A 20,263-nucleotide genomic window follows, 5' to 3' on the forward strand; every position below is an offset into this window, starting at 1 on the left:
TTTAAAGAAAACACAAGCAATTATTACAAGAAAATGTACGTGCCCTACCATTATACCCCACAGATCATAAATAGCCCATACATGCACTTTTCTACGCTAGTCTGACTTTCACTAGTATCTCATTATTGAAATTACAAAATTGTTATAGAACTTCATAACTATAACTGAAGTGCTCCTCTTACCACATTTTCCTTAAGAACCACTCTCTCTGTCTTTGTAAGAAGTTATTCTGCTTGAAAAATGAAAACTTTACCTTAGCTATTTCCTCAATGAAACAGACATGTGAAACGGGGTCTCTCTTCTTTGTCAATACTTTTTGCAAGTGCTGCACCTGCAAGAGAATTTGTTTCAAGGATAATTTCAGTTTTCTAATGTGGCATACGCAAAAATTGACTAATGTAGAAGAGGAAACATAGGGACTGAATACCTGTGCACAGGCTGCACAGATCTGATCCATGAGCTTCTCCATGTTTGTCCAGAGGGCTGCTCGGAAGGCTGCAGTGTTTCCTGGTGTTGGCATAACAGCTCGGCCAGGGCCACCTAAACATATTTTGAAGGTAACATATCAGCCTATTTCAGGATTTAAAAATCAAGACTGATGCTGTCCAGTGCAAGTGCCCAGCTCAATGAGTTTCAAAACATAAAACCTAAAGAAATGGCCTGACTTTCAGAAATGCTGAACAGACACGGACAACTTGAGAGAACAGCCCCAATCACCTCAATTAAGTATTAACTCTGAAGCACCGTGAAGATACTTTAAATATTAGCTTTATTAACTACTTCACTGCTTCTCATCTCAGCCAAAAAAACAAAGCCAATGTACTTTTCTCCACTGTTGTAAGATGTACTGGCAGAGTGAAGTGGGACAATTAGTTGCAGCAAGGGTATAGGCACTCACCTGAACAGTTTGGCCCAAGTATATTAGAATAAGAAAAATATGACATTCTTTAAGTATTAAGCCTTCCTCTTCTTCAAGAAACTATATGCCCTTATTATGGTTCCAACACAAAATGCTAATCACAAACCTTGTTGTAGAGACTTCAAATTAAAATCTGACATTTAAATCAGTTTTGCACTTATGTTCTTCAATGCTTCACGGTGCCACGTGAAGGGAACCTCAGTTTAATATGATATAGTAATCCCCCAAGCTGGAAATACTACTTTGAGAGATTCTTATTATTTGACAAAAGTGTTCCGTCAGATTTGTTGCTCTGCTTACAAGTGATATGCCACTCTCTTGTGGTCTTTCACAAACACTATTAAGGTAGAATCAAACCCAAAACAGGTTAATGGTCTCTATGATGAACACCTAAGAATGCTAAGGATTTTTCCTCCCATATGACTGAACACTTCTGCCAAATGACCAGAGACTGTTATGCTGTAAATTAAATAAAATGCCCACATTGTACCTCTTGTAACTGTCTGGGATGGCTGAGTCAAAACTTTGATATCCAAAGCATTGCTGATGTTCTCCTTTAGAGATGCACAGTACCCATCCACTACATTAGAAATGGTATCCGTCAAAGTTCCAAGGTTATGGAAAACCTGAAGTGCTGTTCCCACTTGAGTAGGATTCTACAGAGATAAGGAGAGAAAAGGTAATGTCTAACAGTATAATGATTCATGATTTAGCCATAATGAGGTGTCATTTCAATATTTAAGTTAACATGCTAGAGTTTGGTGGCTCATTTCATTTATCATCAAATGATTGGTGTCCTAACAGGGATTAGAGAAGAAAAGGAAAAAAAGGGAGGAGTTGATTTATTTTGATCTTACTAGTTCATTACTCAATCAATCGTGAGTTATACATAGGGCAACAACAGAGGGAGAAGAGGAGAAAAGAAAGGAAATTAATCCAACAGACTACCAGCTACAAATTCAATAATTCTTGCATATGAAAAATACTGTACAATATTGAGAATCACTGTCTCAGAAACAAGTAGTCCGGTAGCACCTTATAAACTAATAAGTATATTATATATAGAGAGAGAGTATCATGAGATTTTGTGGGCAAAACAGACTTCTTCAGATGAGCTTGAGTGGAGGAAAAAAAGGGAGGACTATCAGAATTATAATAGAAAAAGAAGGAAGAGGGGGAAAATGTACCTGCCAATAGTAGTGGAAATGCCAATAAGGCTAATTGAGTGACCTGGAAGTGTCCTATACTTGGCTTTTGATGTCAGTGACACGTTAAATGTAAGGAAGACTGGTTTTATAGTAGGCCATCCAGTTAGTGTCTTTGTTAAACCCCAGGGAAACAGTGTCAAATTTGCATATGCAGGTCAATTTTGCACTCACTCTCTGTAGTTGGCTTGTGAGATTCCTTTTTAGAAGGATGGCTATGTTTTCAGTCCATTAATGAGTGCCCAAGCCACACCACTTCTGGCCCTGCACCAGGCTGCCAACTCCCAGCCAGAAGCAACTGGGCTGAAGCAGCTCCTGCTCACAGTGTGGGGCTGCTCCGCTCCAGTCCAGCAGGCCAGAGCATCCCTCCCACACCCACGTTTAAGCAGTTAACCAGTTAAACACAGCACTTAAAAGGTTAATTAAGCAAACAGGATTGTATATCTCTAGTAGGAAGTGCAGGGCTCCAGTGCACAAGAAGTGCATGAGGAAGGGGGTCAGGCAAAGGGTCCACGAGCCGCAAGTGGAGCCCCAGTAGGCCACATGCAGCCCATGGGCTTCAGGTTGCCCACCATTACTGTAAGCTGTGCACTTGTGTGGCCACTCAGGAGAGATTCAAGTGCCACCCAGTTGATTGGAAGAGCACCCACAGCTAGCTTTTGTTTCTACATTTGCACATGCATTCGTGCATATACAATTCTTTTCCGCCCATGGATGGAAAAAATCCACACATGGATGGAAAAGATTAGAGCAGTGTTTCTCAAAGCGATCCATGAAACCACTGTGAGAAACCTGTTAACTGGCTGTGCTGCTGTGTTTACTTACTGGTGCCGTGTCCACACAGCCTTGTGGCTTCTATTGGCTCCAGTTTGCAGCCAAGGAGAGCCACAGGAAGTGGGGTGGGCTGAGCCACTGTTTCCCGCAGCTCCCCTTGGCTGCAAACAGTGAACCAGAGCCAAGAGAAGCTGCAAGGCTCTGTGACTGCGGCGCTGGTAAGTAAACACACCAGGGCAGCCAGTTAACAGCTTTCTCAAAGTGGTTTCGCAGACCACTTTGAGAAACACTGGATTAGAGGAAACTTTGGCTGTGATCTGGGGCCAGGGTGCAGGAGGTGGCAGTTCAGGGGTATGTGCTGAGTCCTAGAGGTGGAGGGGGTTGTGACTGGAGACAGAGAAGTGGGGTGCAGGGTCTGGGAGGAGGTATTGGTGCAGGAGGGGAGGTGATGTGGGTTTGGGTTATGACGGGGCAGGAGTGCAAAGTTAGAGGTGGGATGCCAGGTGCAGGCTCGTGTCTTATGTTATTCATGGCCAGCTGTCCGGCAGGACCCTTAGACAAGGTTCCTGCCTGCCATGCCCCATATGCCACTCAAAGTGGCCTGCTGCAGGGGCCATGTGTTCTTTGACTGCCAGGCACTCTTTGGAGGGGGCTCTCCGTGTGCTGCCTGTGGAAGGTCCCGCTAGCTCCCATTGGCTGATTTCTAGCCAATAAGAGCTGAGAGACTGTGCTGGGGCAAGGACAGCATGCAAATCCCCTTCCCGAGCTGGAGCACATGGTGCGCAGAGAGCGCATGATTCCTACAGCAGGTCACTTTAAGTGGCATGTAGGGTGCCTACCTGAGGCTTCCATTGAGTTGTATTTAGTCCACCCCAACCCAACTGAACAGAAGACAGTGTTAAGATCTCCTGTGACTTATCTCCACTAAAGCCCTCTGCACAGATACATCCAAGAGGAATGAGTTTCAAAATTCAGACTTGAATGAAATGAACGGTACAGTTATCCTTCTTAGCGCTATTGTTTCAGGGGCCTGCAGATTCAAGAAGACATCTCTAAAGAACATAACCTTTGACATGTAGTTGTTTCATCACAACCAGAAGGGCTTGAATCATAATTTTAATAAATGAAAGCTGAGATTTTAATATTGAATTACTTCAGAAGCCAAGGCCTCTGATGTGGAGGGGAGGGGAGAGAAGGAGATAAGCATTGATCATGAAAAGGGATCATATAGCTACTAAGGTTAGTCCTCTGACAATTAAATGTGTGGTAAAATTCCCAAGCCTCACGTGTAGGTGGGCGAGCAGAAGAAAAAGAAAGATTAGTGGAATTAATAAGAAAAATGAAGACAGATATTGGAGGCAGGGGGAGAAAATATTATGGGAAAAGGGTGGAGAATACAATACATAGAATGAAAAACAGTGAAAATGAGAATGAAACAGATACTGAAGGTTATTAAGGAAAATCCACTGTGATCTATAATAGGACTAAGAGGACTAAAGATAGAAAGGAAAAGGAGCGATAGTAAGTAAGACTAGATAGTATTTGGTGAATAGTTTATTTGATGAATTTTACTAGAGTTTATTGAATAAATTATTCAACCATTTTTGTGGTATTAAATTTGTTCTATAGCTAATTTAAATACTAGTCACTTAATATATTATTCAAGGAATAAGATAATTATGTCTATTTGTGAAGGCTCTTGTAGGAAACTTCAAAGATTTGTAATATTTTTAGCTGCCAGGTACAGTATATATTAGTTCTTGGGAGGGAGGGGAAATAACTACTGAAGTAGTTTTTTTTTTTTTTTAATATATCAGAGATCACCTTGACCAGGATCTTCTTTATATGGAATGAATGTATAAATAAAGTATTTAATCAGCCATTTGCATGATGTTACACTTTAACACTGTATAAAAGAGAAACTTGATCCACAATGTTTTGCTTAAGTAAAATGTCTAACAAATAGTACACAGCTCCCCTATTCACTTAAATTGCAGGAATTGTGGCCTGGGGAATCACGGCAACACAAATATTTAATCTTGGGGGAGGAGTCAGATAAAGTATTCAACCCCAGAAAATAATATATTGAAATCATTTTTTTCATCCATTTGCTTCTCACAACACTGTTTTCTACCCTCAAAAAATAGTTCACATTTTATTTCCCACAAAGGTTCAAAATACACAGCTGGTGCATCATTAATCCTAAGAGAATTTTACTTTGTATGCATAGCTAAAGTCTAGGTTTAAGCATGATAAGTACAAAAACTAGTCTCTCTCTTGGGAACAAAATTGTATTGTGGAGAGAGAGATCAATGTTGAAGGGCGGGGAAAACAAACATCGATTGTACTAGCAGAATGGCACATACATCTCAGAATTAGTGTGTTTAGCATAGATACATTATTCAATGAAAGCTGGAAAACAGTCTTGCAGACTTCCCACTGCCAACAAGTTTTGCTTTGGAGAAAAACATGAGGGCAAAATTGTTGTGGAACTTTTTGAAGAAAAAAGCAGTCCTACTTTTGCCAATGTCTTTACTATCACAAAGGTATATTTCCAGAGCACAAAAAGTGGTTTGCTGATCTACATTAAACACTTTGTCATGAACAGCTGGAGTTACAGGATGCTTATGTTCTTTCCAAGTACCTTGTACTGACTTCCAAAAACAGAATTGATTCTGTATTACTTGTACATAAATGAATAGTCAGATAGTTTAATAGCTGACACATAGAATTATGGTTCTGTAGAGGTATTAGTGTCCTAACAGATAACAACAGAGAGATGATAAAATTATCCTAAAAATATTTACAAAAATGTTATAACTGTAGTATAAATCATGGTAGGTCTAACCCAAGAAGTAAGATGGCAAATGAAAGTAATACAGGCTAGAGCATTTAATCAGTACAGTGCATCAGTAGCAAGCTGAGGACCAACAGGACTGCCAGGCCACAGGGCAATATGAGGGGGCACCTCCTCACTCCCAGAAGAGGGTGGGACCTAAGGCAGAAGGGGCAGGGCTGGGGCCAGCCAGCCTTCTGCACTGACCAGACTACACATCCTCTTTCTACTGGTTCTGAGAGTTACCCGGGGCATGATGTGCTAGGCTCTGAAGCGTACTGCCCTGTGCTCCAGAAGCAATTAGCAGTGGCCAGGAGCCACATGTGCCTTTTTGAATTGCCACGCCCTGGGTCAAATGCCCTCTTTGACCCCCTCCGGCCATCGGCATGCCTGGTAGCAAGATAAAGCCTAATATACATGCCCAGGGCTCGACAAACTATGTAATCTACTCGCCCGTGGTGAGTAGATTACAACCTGGAAGAGCCGGGTTCAGGCGATGTGCAGATCGCTGGACAGCGCAGCTAGAGAGTGGGGCTTGCCGCGGCTCATCTCGAAGAACAATCGTTACTTCACAGGGTAACTTCTTTTTCTTCTTCGAGTGGCCCTGTGGGTGTTCCACTTTAAGTGACTCCGGAGCAGTATCCAGAACAGAATTAGAGCACTCCAGAATCAAGACTACCAGCACGATTAAGTACTGCTGTAGCCACAGAAGAGTCTGAAGCAAACTGATCGACTATAGCATAGTGCTTCATAAAAGTCACGTTAGAAGACCATGTTGCCGCTCTGCAAATGTCACGAAAGGACACTCCGCTCAGAAAGGCCGTAATAGTAGCAACTGTCCTAGTTGAATGAGCCCTCGGAAGAGAAGGGAGAGGCTTCCCTCGTAGCGAGGGGCACATGGATATACATGAAACTATCAGTCTCGAAATACGCTGAGAAATTAGAGGCTGTCCTTTTGAATGGTGCGCTAATGATACCAGTAAACGGTCTGTTTTCCTAAAACCCCGTGTTCTGTCAATGAAAAATGCTAAGGATCTTCTCATATCCAATGTATGCAACTGCGCTGCTTATGGTGAGGTATGGGGTTTTGGAAAGAAATGTGGTAAAACTACTGTCTCATTTATGTGGAATTCAGAAGAAACCTTCGGGATAAACACCGGATGAGTCCTCAATGTCACCGAGTCTTTAGAAAAAACTGTATATGGAGGTGAGGTCATAAAAGCTGCTCTCTCACTCACTCTGCAAGCCGAAGTGAGGGCTAGGAGGAATAGAAGCTTGACAGTAAGTAAGTGTAACGTCACTGTAGCCAAGGGCTCAAAGGGAGGACGTGTCAAAGTTTCTAGGACTAGATCTAAACTCCATAAAGGCGGAGGAGGCCTCCGCGGGGGATGAAGATTCGAGAACCCCTTCAGAAACCTTTTTGGAATAGGGTGAGCGAGCAAGGAAACATCCTCATCCTTATGATGGAATGCATTAATTGCCACCAAGTGTACTCGTAGAGATGCAACTGTCAGGCCGTTGTCATGCAGCTGAAAGAGGTATTCCAATATACAAGGTAGGGTTGCGAAACAAGGGTCTACATTGTTATCCGCACACCATACTTGGAATTTGGACCACTTAGCCGTATAAGCAGTTCGTGTAGACTGTTTTCTACTATGCATCAACACTTGCTTGACTCGCTGAGAACAGGATTGCTCGGAGTCGGTAAACCAACAAGCATCCATGCCGTGAGGTGCAGAACTTCAGGTCTCGGGTGACTGAGAGATCTGTTGCCCTGGGTCAATAAACTCGGAAGAGAAGGCAGAGGATATGACGCTCTCACTGACATCTGGTGGAGCATTGAGAATCAAGGCTGACGAGCCCATGCCGGGGCTAGGAGGATCACCTGGGCTTTGTTTGTGTTGATTTTCTCGAGAACCCTGGAAATTAAGACAACCGGGGAAAAGGCATATAGTAACGACCTCCACCAGTGGAGAAGAAAAGCGTCCCCCAGTGAGTGACGTCCTATTCCGGCTCTTGAACAATAGGCGGGACATTTCAAATTGAGTTCTGTCGCAAAAAAAATCTATTGACGGAAACCCCCATTGAGCAAAGATACGAGTCACCACGTCCATGCGAATCTCTCACTCTTGTTCGTGTGGAAAACGCCGGCTGAGAGAGTCCGCTATTAAGTTGTCGACACCTGGAAGATACGAAGCTGTTAGAATGGTGGTGTTGTTGATACACCAATTCCATAAATGGATGCTCTCTGCGCAAAGAGAACGGGATCAGGCACCTCCTTGTCTGTTGATATAAAACATGGTTGCCACATTGTCCATTAGAATCCTGGTCGTTGTATTCTGAATGTGCAATTGGAAATGCTTGCAAGCATGCCGCACCGCTCTCAACTCGAGCACATTGATATGCAGTAGCATTTCTTGTGTCGACCAGTGTCCCTGGACCGTGAGATTGCCCATGTGAGCTCCCCAACCCGTCAGGGAGGCATCTGTGGTTATTTGTCTTGTAGGTTGCGGGCGATTAAATGGAACACCCATAAGAAGATTGGCCAGGTTGGCCCACCACTGAAGGGACTCCCAGACATACTGTGGCACCACTATCGGCCTGTGAACACTGTGTTTCGCCGGAATGTAAACCGTGGCTAACCAGTGCTGGAGGCATCAAAAACGTAACCTTGCGTTGCACACTACGATGGTGGCAGCAGCCATATGCCCCATCAGCTATAGACAGACACATGTGGGAATTGTTGGAGCATGCACCACAGTGTGTACCAGGTCTTTGATTACCATAAAACGTTCCGTTGGTAAGTATGCTCGCGCCATGGTTGAATCAAACCGTGCATCTATAAAAATGAGGTTTTGAGATGGAACTAGTGACGACTTCTTTATGTTTATGAGAAGGCCCAGAACAGCAAATTCATCGGATACTGTCCAAACTATATGGCATGTTTCCTTATACGTCGTGCCTCCGAGGAGACAATCATCTAAATAGGAAGATATTGTCACCCCCAGTCTGCACAGGTTGGCCGCGACCACTGCTAATGTTTTGGTGAAAACCCTGGGAGCACATGCTATTCCAAATGATAGAACTCTGTATTGATAGTGCTCGTCCCCCAATTGGAAGCGAAGAAAATGCCTATGAGCCACGTGAATTGCTACGTGAAAATAGGCGTCCTGCAAGTCGAGGACTGCAAACCAGTCCCTTTTGTTCAACGACGGAATAATAGTTGGTAAGTTTACCATCTTGAAACGATGCTTTTGAAGGTGCCCATTTAACTTTTGAAGGTCTAGAATGGGTCTCCAGTCTCCTGACTTCTTTGGTATAAGACAATATCAGGAATAAAAGCCTTTTGCCCAGAACTGCTTGGGAACTCTCTCTATTGCCTCAATGCTGAGCAAACGTTGAACTTCTTGCTTCAGCAGTTGCTCGTGAGAGGGGTCCCTGAAGAGGGTTGGGGTAGGGGGAGTGGTAGGGTGAACAGAGAGAAAGGGGATGGAAAGGCTGGACTGTACTACCTCTAGCACCCATCTGTCCGTAATGATGGCGGACCACTGATGATAAACTGATCGTAGGCGATGGTGAAAAAGATGAAGAGTTTCATTTTCCGTGTTGATTATGGGTGGTTGGCTTGCAGCCTCGACAAGCAAGTCAAATCTGCTGCTTAGTCGACGACTGATTGGTCGAATGGCTCTGCTGTAGCCGCTTACACTGAGGACGTTGCCTAGGACGTTAGTTCTGGAAGAGGCATGTTTGCTGTCTAGAAAAATTTAAATCGTATCTCCTTTGGTAAGGGAAATAACGTCTACGATTAAAGGAAGGTGTGTACATCCCAAGTGTATGCAGAGTGGTGCGTGAGTCTTTTCCCGAGTGAAGGACTTCATCGGTGTTTGCTGCAAAGAGCTTAAGCTTGTCAAACGGTAGATCCTCAACCTGGTTTTGTATCTCCCTTGGAGACCTGCTGACAAAAGCCATGATGCTCTCCTCATGGTGATATCTGTAGCAGTGGCTCGAGCCGCTGTGTCAGCCACATCCATGGCACTCTGTAGTGCAGTGCTACATGATGCGTACCCTTCTTGTACTATTGCTTTCAGGAGTGCTTTCTTGTTGTCTGGGAGATGGTGCACTAACTCTGCTAGTTTTGAATAATTATCGAAATTATGGTTTGATAGGGGGGCTGCAGGAGAGGTTCCACCCCCAGAAGCCCGCAGAGCCAGCCCAGTCCTCCCCATCGGGGGCTCGTACCCCATTCCTCCCTCACCTCCTTCCACTTACCCCTCCCTAGCCCCCCTTCCTGATGTACAAAATAAAGGACAATTGTGTTCAAAAATAGAATCTCTCTTTATTGAACAAAACTGGGGGAGACTGGGAAAAGGAGGTGGGAGAGGGGAAGAAGGAAGCTGGGAGAGGGGAGGGCAACTACAATGATGAGGGGTTTGGAAAAGGTCCCATATGAAGATAGGCTAAAGAGACTGGGACTTTTCAGCTTAGAAAAGAGGAGATGGAGGGGGATATGATAGAGGTCTATAAAAGCACGAGTGGGGTGGAGAGAGTGCATACAGAAAAGTTCTTCATTAGTTCCCATAATAGAAGGACTAGAGGACACCAAAGGAAAGGAATGGATAGCAGGCTTCAAACTAATAACAGAAAGTTGTTCTTCACAAAGCAAAGAGTCAACCTGTGGAACTCCTTGCTGCAGGAGGCTGTGAAGGCTAAAACTAGAACAGAGTTTAAAGAGAAGTGAGATAAAGTGATGGAGATTGGGTCCATGGAGTGGTATTAGCCAGGGGGTAGGAGTGGTGTCCCTGCCCGAAGTTTGTGGAAGGCTGGAGAGGTATGGCACGAGACAAATGGCTTGGTCACTGTCTTTGGTCCATCCCCTCCAGGGTCCCTAGGGTTGGCCACTGTCGGCAGACAGGCTACTGGGCTAGATGGACCTTTGGTCTGACCCAGTAGGGCCATTCTAAGCTCAGGGCTCAGGGTCGGGGTTCTCAGTGGACCACCTTGATTTTCATGCAAACCTACTCCTGGGTGGCCAGGCTGGCAGCTCTCCTGCCCTAGACGGCCGCTTTCCTGTGCCTAGTGCGGAGGTCGTGGACGAGGTCCACGATGTCTGCACTGGACCAGGCGGGTGCCCGCCTCTTGCGGTCCTGGGCAAGCTCCCGGGAGCCGCCAGCCTGGTCCCGGAAAGTGGGGGAGGGCTGGGGGGCATCGGGTGGCTGGCTCGAGCCGTGCCAGGTGCAGGGTCTGCTGGCTGGGCGCTGGCAGGCTTGCACCTGGCACGGGCACCGTAGCCAGCCCGTGCCCCTTTAAGGGGTCCGGGGCCGGGAGGGGGGCAATAGAGTTTCCCTGGTGTTGGCTAGAGTGGCCACCAGGGAAACCTGAGGAGGGCTAGCCTCCCACTAGTTCGAATTAAGGGGCTACACACCCCTTAATTTGAACTAGTAAGTTCGAACTAGGCTTAGTCCTCGTACAATGAGGTTTACCTAGTTCTAACTAAGCGCTCCGCTAGTTCGAATTAAGTTCGAACTAGCGGAGCGCTAGTATAGCACCTATCAAAGTTAATTCGAACTAACGTCTGTTAGTTCGAATTAACTTTGTAGTGTAGACATACCCTAACAGACCTGTACCTTGAGAATCGGGAGGGTGAACGAGATCGTGAACGGGACAAACGTGCCTCTACGTACACTGTGTCCCTATAATTACGCCGGCTGTACGTGATCTATGAAGGAGAAACACTATAGTCAGGATAGTGAACATGCCTTGCTGGTGAAACAGCTGGAGAAAGACCTGTCCCTATAATGGGTCTTTGACAATGACTTCCTAGGTCTTGAAGACTCATCTATCCCCACAGCCACAGGGGAGCCAGGCACCGAGTTGAAATGAAGCAGTGCCGGGAAAATCAGCTCTTGCTGCGCTGATGCCAGTGCCAGTAGAATGCCTGGTGCCAGGGTTAACAACGGTGCCGAGGCTTAGGCATCGAAATGTTCTGCCTCGGATACCGGTGCCGGAGGGGACGGTGCCATTATCATCATCGGGGCCGGTGAGGCAGGTGCCGTTACAGCCAGTGACGCTGAAGCCGGTGCAGAGCAGCTGGTTAGTTGCGGCACCGGCGCCTCTGTCAATTTCAGGGAGCACACAGCGGAAGCCGGTGCAGACTTGCCGGCCAGCTGCGGCACCGCTCCCAATGTCGGCGCCGAAGCCGCTCTCACTCTCGTCGGTGGAGGCTCTCTCATGCCAGCCCCGGTAAGTTGTCCGGACCCCCCAGGGGTCACCTTGGAAGCCCCTGCCGATGTTGTGGCTGCCGCAGGGAGAGAGCGCGTTGGGGACGGCTTTGATGTTTTTGAGACAGCCGGTCCCGGAGAAGCCGCTCTCCTCTTACGCTCAGAGGTTTTTGTGGCTGCAGGAGGGATCGGGTCAGGCTGCAACGCCTTGCCGAACATTAACAGCCTTGTCTTTATCTCCCGCACCATCCGGGCTCTTGAGGTTACCTTGCGACAATGGGTGCACTTTTCGGGGACATGAGCTTCCCCCAGGCACCTGATACAAGTGTCATGGCCGTCAGCCATTGGCATGGCTTCATGGCACACTGAGCATTTTTTAAAGCTAGTTGATCCAGGCATTGTCAGCACAGTTAGAGAAACAGAATGCCTGTGTAATCCCCGTTTTGGGTAGTCAATTTCACCACTTTAGCGCTTTGCTGTTGCGCTTCTCAAAGAGAAGCGGTTTTGAGAGAAAAACTTTTTTTTTTTTAAACAGAACAACAAGTAACAGGAACACGACTAACACTAAACTTCAACTATTTACAGATAGAGAACTATCTGAAAACATCACTGAAGAAAGAGTTCAGGGAGCTCCGACCGTGACCTGAGGCAGTTGAGAGAAACTGACGGTTTCCGGCTCACGCACAGCTGATCAAAGGCGCAAATGCTATTCTGGGGAAGCACGCACGCGCGAGCTGGCAAAGCACAGTTATGAAAAGTCTCCGAGTCGCAGTGCCAGGACAGGACCCGACACCTAGAGTGAAGCACCCCCGGGGCCACTCGAAGAAGAAACATTGGAATTAGAGTTCATCCACAAATTCAATTCACATGCTAATAGACTCAATCGTGATGCAAGTTGGTTGGGACACCACCAATTTAACAACCATTGAAGGTGCAAACAGCACTCTGTGTGGTATCCTTCCTGACATGGAAGTCTATTTATTGACTTTATTTTTATCTGCTTCGATTTAACTATTCAATCTTCAGATACTTACTCTGTCTCCCAACCCTTTTCTTTTTCTTCCCTCGCCCCCCCCTTCCCCTCTCCTATTTATTTCAGGTGTACATATTCTAAACTTATAACTCTGTCATCTGAAGAAGTGGGCTGTGCCCACGAAAGCTCACGATACCATATACATGTTTTGTTAGTCTATAAAGTGCTACCAGAACATGTTTTTGTTTTTTTTCCCTGTAACAGACTAACTTGGCTACCCCTTGAAGCTTTTGATTGAAGTGTTCATTATTCTGAAGAAGACAGATTACCCTGATCAGAAATTACTATTTTCACTGTAATCAGTTGTAAAACAGCTTACATACTGTATATACAATTTTGTTTTCGGTGTGTTAACTAATCTCTTATCAGTTAAGTGGCAAAATATTCACCTCTTCTCCAAAAGGAAAACACTGGATACTGGAAAACCTGAAGGGCTGGTTAATTAAGTTCAACTATTACCAGCCAGAAAAGGAGGAGGAGTTGTGCTATATGTAAGAAAGCACTAGGATTGCTCTGAACTCCAGTATAAAGAGGGAGAAAAACCTGTTGAGAGTCTATGGGTTAAGTTTAAAGGAGCAAACAACAGCATTGATGTTGTGGTTGGTGTCTGCTACAGGCCACCAAATCAGGTGGATGAGGTAGATGAGGTTTTCTTTGGACAACTGAGCGAAGCTTCCAGATCGCAGGCCCTGGTTCTCGTGGGGGACTTTAAACATCCTGACATCTGTTGGGAAACCAATACGGCAGTACACAGGCAATCCAGGAAGTTTTTGGAGAATGTTGGGGATAACTTCTTGACACAAGTGCTGAAGGATCCGACCAGGGGCCTTGCGCAGCTTGACCTTCTGCTCACAAACAGGGAGGAACTAATAGGGGAAGCAGAGGTGGGTGACAACCTGGGAAGCAGTGATCATGAGATGGTAGATTTCAGGATCCTGATGAAAGGAAGAAAAGAGAGTAGTAAAATACACACCTTGGACTTCGGAAAAGCAGATTTTGACTCCCTCAGAGATCTGATGGGCAGAATCCCATGGAATGCTAACATGAAGGGGAAAGGAGTCCAGGACAGCTGGCAGTATTTTAAAGAAGCCTTATTGAAGGCACAGAAAGAAACCATCCCGACGCGTAGCAAGAGAGGCAAACATGGTAGGAGACCGGATTGGCTTACAGGGGAAATCCTTGGTGAACTTAAGCACAAAAAGGAAGCTTACAAAAAGTGGAAACTTGGACAAATGACCAGGGAAGAGTTTAAAAGTATAACTCGAGAATGCCGGGGGGTTATCAGGAAGGCGAAAGCGCAAATGGAATTGCGACTGGCTAAGAATGTGAAGAATAACAAGAAAGGTTTCTACAGGCATGTGAACAAAAAGAAGGTGATCAGAGAGGGTGTGCAGCCCCTAATGGATGAAGGAGGTAACCTAGTAACAGATGATGTAGGGAAAGCTGAAGTACTCAATGCTTTCTTTGCCTCTGTATTCACGGACAAGGTCAGCTCCTGGACTTCTGCGCTAAGTGATGCAAGATGGGATGAAGTTTGACAGCCCGTGGTGGGTAAAGAACAAGTCAGGAACTATTTAGAAAAGCTAAACGTACATAAATCCATGGGTCCGGACTTAGTGCATCCGAGGGTACTGAGGGAGTTGGCAAATGTCATTGAGGAGCCGTTGGCTATTGTCTTTGAAAAGTCGTGGAGATCGGGAGAAATCCCGCGTGATTGGAAAAAGGCAAATGTAGTGCCCATCTTCAAAAAAGGGAAGAAGGATGATCCAGGAAACTATAGGCCGGTCAGTCTAACCTAGGTTCCTGGAAATATCATGGAAGGGATCCTTAAGGAATCCATTTTGAGGCACTTGGATGAGAGGAAAGTGATTAGGAATAGTCAGCATGGATTCACAAAGGGAAAGTCGTGCCTAACCAATCTGATTAGCTTCTATGATGAGGTAACTGGCTCTGTGGACATGGGGAAGTCAGTGGATGTGATATACCTTGACTTTACCAAGGCTTTTGATACGGTCTCCCACAATATTCTTGCCAGCAAGTTAAGGGAATGTGGATTGGATAAATGGACGGTAAGATGGATAGAAAAATGGCTAGAAGGCCGGGCCCAGCGGGTAGTGATCAATGGCTCGATGTCAGGATGGCGGTCGGTTTCTAGCGGAGTGCCCCAAGGTTCGGTTCTAGGACCGGTTTTGTTCAATATCTTTATTAATGATCTGGATGAGGGGATGGATTTCACCCTCAGCAAGTTTGCAGATGACACTGAGCTGGGGGGAGAGGTAGATACGCTTAAGGGCAGAGATAGGGTCCAGAGTGACTTAGACAAATTGGAGGATTGGGCCACAAGAAATCTGATGAGGTTTAACAAGGACAAGTGTAGAGTTTTGCACTTGGGACGGAAGAATCCCAAGCATAGTTACAAGCTGGGGACCAACCTGCTAAGTAGTAGTTCTGCAGAAAAGGACCTGGGGGTTACAGTGGATGAGAAGCTGGATATGAGTCAACAGTGTGCCCTTGTAGCTAAGAAGGCTAATGGCATACTAGGTTGCATTAAGAGGAGCATTGCCAGCAGATCCAGAGATGTCATTATTCCCCTTTATTCGGCATTGGTGAGGCCACATCTGGAGTATTGTGTCCAGTTCTGGGCCCCCCACTACAAAAAGGATGTGGATGCATTGGAGAGGGTCCAGCGAAGGGCAACCACAATGATTAGGGGGCTGGAGCGCATGACTTGTGAGGAGAGGCTGAGGGAGTTGGGTCTGTTTAGTCTCGAGAAGCGAAGAGTGAGGGGGGATATGATAGCAGCCTTCAACTTCCTGAAGTGAGGTTCCAAAGAGGATGGAGAGAGGCTGTTCTCAGTAGTGACAGATGGCAGAACAAGGAGCAATGGTCTCAAGTTATGGTGGGAGAGGTCCAGGTTGGATATTAGGAAAAACTATTTCACTAGGAGGGTGGTGAAGCACTGGAATGGGTTACCTAGGGAAGTAGTGGAGTCTCCATCCCTAGAGGTGTTTAAGTCCTGGCTTGACAAAGCCCTGGCCGGGTTGATTTAGATGGGATTGGTCCTGCCTAGACCAGGGGGCTGGACTTGATGACCTTCTGATGTCTCTTCCAGTTCTATGATAAGGGGATGGTTTGAGAACATGATCTTGGTAACTAATTGACCATTTATTATCAGTGGGAAATAGGTCAATGGAGGGATGATAGGAGTTACTATAGAGAACTTTCTGGGTGTCTGGCTGGTGAGTCTTGCCCACATGCTCAGGGTTTAGCTGATCGCCATATTTGGGGTCAGGAAGGAATTTTCCTCCGGGGTAGATTGGCAGAGACCCTGGAGATTTTTCGCCTTCCTCTGTAGCATGGGGCACAGATCACAGCTGGAGGATTCTCTGCATCTTGGGGCCTTCAAAGTATTTGAAGGCTTCAATATCTGAGACATAGGTGAGAGGATTATTCTAAGAGGGGTGGGTGAGATTCTGTGGCCTGCACTGTGCAGGGGGTCAGATTAGATGATCATAATGGTCCCTTCTGACCTTAAAGTCTATGAGTATGAGTATTACAAAATACATAATTAATAACACTTATTTCACAATACACCTATAATAAAATACCTGCCAATGTTGTGAACAAGAATAGTTATATGAGCAATTCACACAAAACAAAATTCCACAGGATTTAAGACCATCAATGTTATAAAATAGTAACTGAGGCCTGGAATACAACACAAATAACTGGGAGAACTAAATTAACTTAGAAAGATAAGATGTTTTCATGATTGGAAACTAAATACATTTTAGATACCAACTTTCAGAATAAATGTTTTTGAAGGACTGTCTCCAGAATGACACCTTACAGTACTTTGGACATATACTGTTCAAACTTGCCATAATGGAAAGTATTTCAATTACTTTTTTGCATCTGGTTAACAAAGGGAATTTTGTTTGCATGAAATATTACATATAATTTCCATCACAACATGGATTTACACAGTCAATTAATACAAGCCTCATTTGTACTTTTTATTTTTACAATAAATTGTACAATAATTGTTAGAACCACTTGGCAAAGAATTTTAAATATATTTTTTGTTAATGGGGCAGCCTGGCCTTCATTCTGCAGTTGAAAATCTCCACTCAGTCCTCTAGTTACAATGTTTCATAATTATCAACCTCCTTCTCAGCTTCTGCCACCACTCAGTGCGCTACCTTCTCAGACAATGCCATCTCAGAATAATTCTATTCTGGAAGCAATGTTTTTGTGTCCTTCTCATCAAAGTCCAAGAATATTAATCCTACGAATACATGATTTCCACCAGTCTAATGACTGGAGGTCCAAAGAAAGTGCTCCAAAGCTATTCCAGTTGGAAATATATTTTATTTTTATTTAAAAACTAGTTTTACACTGTTATAACATTCTAACTCATGCCTAATGTTATTGTCCGTAGCGAGGATTAACAGCAGGACATAACTGAAATGTTAAGTATCTTGCAGTTAAAGATGAATCCAATAGTCTCCTTTTGGAGCCCACCAATCCACTCCCTTTAATCTGCCTGTAGGGAGATTTGAATACTTTGGTTAGTAAACCAGGTACTGAATTTCTTTACCCATGTCAGTGTGAAGAGAAAGAGACCAACAATTATGAAAGGAATATAGTTATAAAGTAACTCAACTTCCAGAGTTGGTGTAACATTCAACATGACCTTTTGCTCTGTAGATTAAAAGTAGCATTGTTAACTATTAAGATACAGTAGCACGGGAGCATTATCCTGACACATAACAAAAAGTCCTCTCTTTAATATGTATCATACTCGGACATAAAATACTTTCTTCTGAATGACTGGCAATATTAGTGGTTTTCTATAAACTTTCATCTCCTTCAGTAGTTTTAACCTATATTTTTTCCATTCACTCCAGGATAGCTGAAACTACGTAGTCATTAAAAATAATCTGACAACATTAAAGAAAAAAGTCAGTGCCAATAAATAAATAAGTAACAAAATACGGAGGAAAGGAACCCCTGCTGGAGCTGGAATACAGAAGTTCAGATAAGTGGGTTTATATCTTTCATCTTGTATATTAGCATGGTTCTTAAAGTTTTGTTTATTTTAAACTAATTTAGAAAACCATGCTATTTACTGGTGGGTATGGGCAGTGGGGCCCACAATTTCACCAGGCCCTGGACAAGGTGGGGGAGTGGCTCCATGCCCAGGAAGGAGTTCAGCTTGTGGCCCTACTCCATTTACACCTCTTCTGCCTATGGCTTCACCAAGAGCTGCACCACTTTCTGCCCCTTGCCTGGAGCCTGCCCCTATTCTAGACCATTACTGCAGCCCTGCAACCCCTTTGCTCCTTTCTGCATTCCTGCCCCCTTTACTGCCCCAGGACCAAAGATGCTCTGTTTCTGTGCTTTGGCCACAGGGCCACAGCAATGAATGATAGCTCCTCCAGTCCCTGCCATCACACACTTCTGCTGGAAACCAGGTAAGGGCTCTGGGATTTCTCCTGCCCCATTTGCCCACTGCTTCTGCTCGAGCGTGTCTTGGTCACGGGGCTTGCCCTGCTACCCCACAGCTATTGCCAAGGACAGGGTCAGGGACTGGGGAGGGGGATCTTTCCCCATTCCATGATTATCGCTGGGCTCAGGGATGCTAGGAAGGAGGGGCTGTCCCATGGCTGCTATAGAGGAAGAGGTAAAGGGCGTTTTGGAGGGAGGGTTCCCCTGCCTAATGCTGCTGCAATAGAGTGAGGTCAGGACGCATGGTCTTCCCTCATCCCACCTGCTTGGTGACTCGAGTTCCAAGCTTCCGCCAGCAATGGTGGATTTTTTCTGGGGTCCTGGGCACTGCACTGGCAGCCAAGCTCCACCCTCCAGGCAGCCCCACTGATCAACTCATCCCCCACTTCCTCAGTACTTCCTACATTAAGGGAGAGGACTGCACTTTGGGGAGGTGGCAGAAAGAGGCAGGGCAAGAGTGGGGATGAAACCTGGAGGTGAGCAGGGGTCAAACAACCCAGGGAAAATTAGAAGCTTGGTGTCTATTCCCCTGGGCGTTGGCCCTATGGACCCAGTGGCTAATCTACCACAGCATATTATTAGTCTTTAATCATTTAAGTGCTGGACCTTTGTCTAAGCATGATTAGTAAGGATATGAAGTACACAATGGTGCAATATTTCAACACAGCAATCCTAAATTAATAGGCACCTCATACCTAGAGCCACGCCAATACGAGCTTTTTTGGTTCACTAACTGGAAAAAAAAATTGTTTAATTAATTGAAATGAATTTTTCCAAAGTGTTTTGTTCAACCCCAAACTAAAAGCTTCATTTTGTTTGAGCTTTTTAAAAAAATATAGATATAGATAGATAAAATACAGAAGTGAATATCTAAATGAAGTAATTTTTAATAAAAAATCTAAACATTTCATTTAAAAATATCAAAATAGAATCTTTTTATTTTTTCATAAGTATGGTGACATTTTTTCAACTTAAAAATTCAATACAAATTCACAAAATGTTTTTGTGAACCCAATCTGCATTTTCAGCCAAAAAAAGTTTCACCTGACAATTTTTTCCCAGATGTGACCGACAGAGATTTAGCTAAATGATATTTAAAGATAACTTACAAATAAAGAGAAATTTGGTAAAAGTGGAACTATTATTTGCAAAGTGATTTTTTTTCTGTTACCATTGTTAAAAATCTGTGGGAAGGACAGCCTGAGCAGGATGGAAAAGATGTTACCAAGATGCATGCACGCACAAAGAAATGGACTATAGTATATCTGTAGATGTGACACACATACAGATCATCTTTATGAGCACAGTTTGAATTTAGAGAGTAAAAAATAGCAAACAAATGATTACAAGGAAATTGGTCTCAAATCAAGACATATGTCTATAGATAAAAGATCTCACAAACACTAGTCAAATTCCATTAAGGCACTCTGAGAAAAATAACTGTAGGGAGGAGTTAGAGTAGTATTTCTGAAGGTAACATAAGAAGAATTAAAAAAGTGACTATGTAACTGGACTGCTGGGGGGACTAAAAAAATTGAAGAGCCCTTTGACCACTGGATGAGGTAACTGAAACCTTTCTTCTACTTGTTTTTCCGGCTCTTTATTTTCTCTAGCTATCCTCCAATGCATGATTTTTAAGCTGAAAGGAAAGAATTAACTTCTGAGGTTTATAAACATATCAGTTTATTGCTATAAAATGATGTTACAACCATTCACTTTGAAAATAAAGCTAGTGCTTCTGCTACACATAAAGGTTTCATTTTCTGA

General features: G+C 44.5%; 1 protein-coding gene across 2 annotated transcripts in view; it reads right to left on the bottom strand.

Moving 5' to 3' along the window:
* Positions 1-20,263, bottom strand: part of COG5 (component of oligomeric golgi complex 5) — a 347,964-nt gene that overhangs the window by 100,638 nt on the left and 227,063 nt on the right. For both annotated transcript variants that reach the window (XM_006120390.5, XM_075927034.2), the window contains 3 exons: positions 1,410-1,575; positions 428-540; positions 254-331 (listed from right to left, as the gene is read on the bottom strand). In XM_006120390.5, the coding sequence (XP_006120452.1) occupies positions 254-331; positions 428-540; positions 1,410-1,575 (357 nt within the window). The remainder of the gene's footprint in view (positions 1-253; positions 332-427; positions 541-1,409; positions 1,576-20,263) is intronic.

Source organism: Pelodiscus sinensis, chromosome 1, assembly GCF_052426305.1.
Source record: "Pelodiscus sinensis isolate ZL-2025 chromosome 1, ASM5242630v1, whole genome shotgun sequence".
Lineage (NCBI taxonomy): Eukaryota > Metazoa > Chordata > Testudines > Trionychidae > Pelodiscus > Pelodiscus sinensis.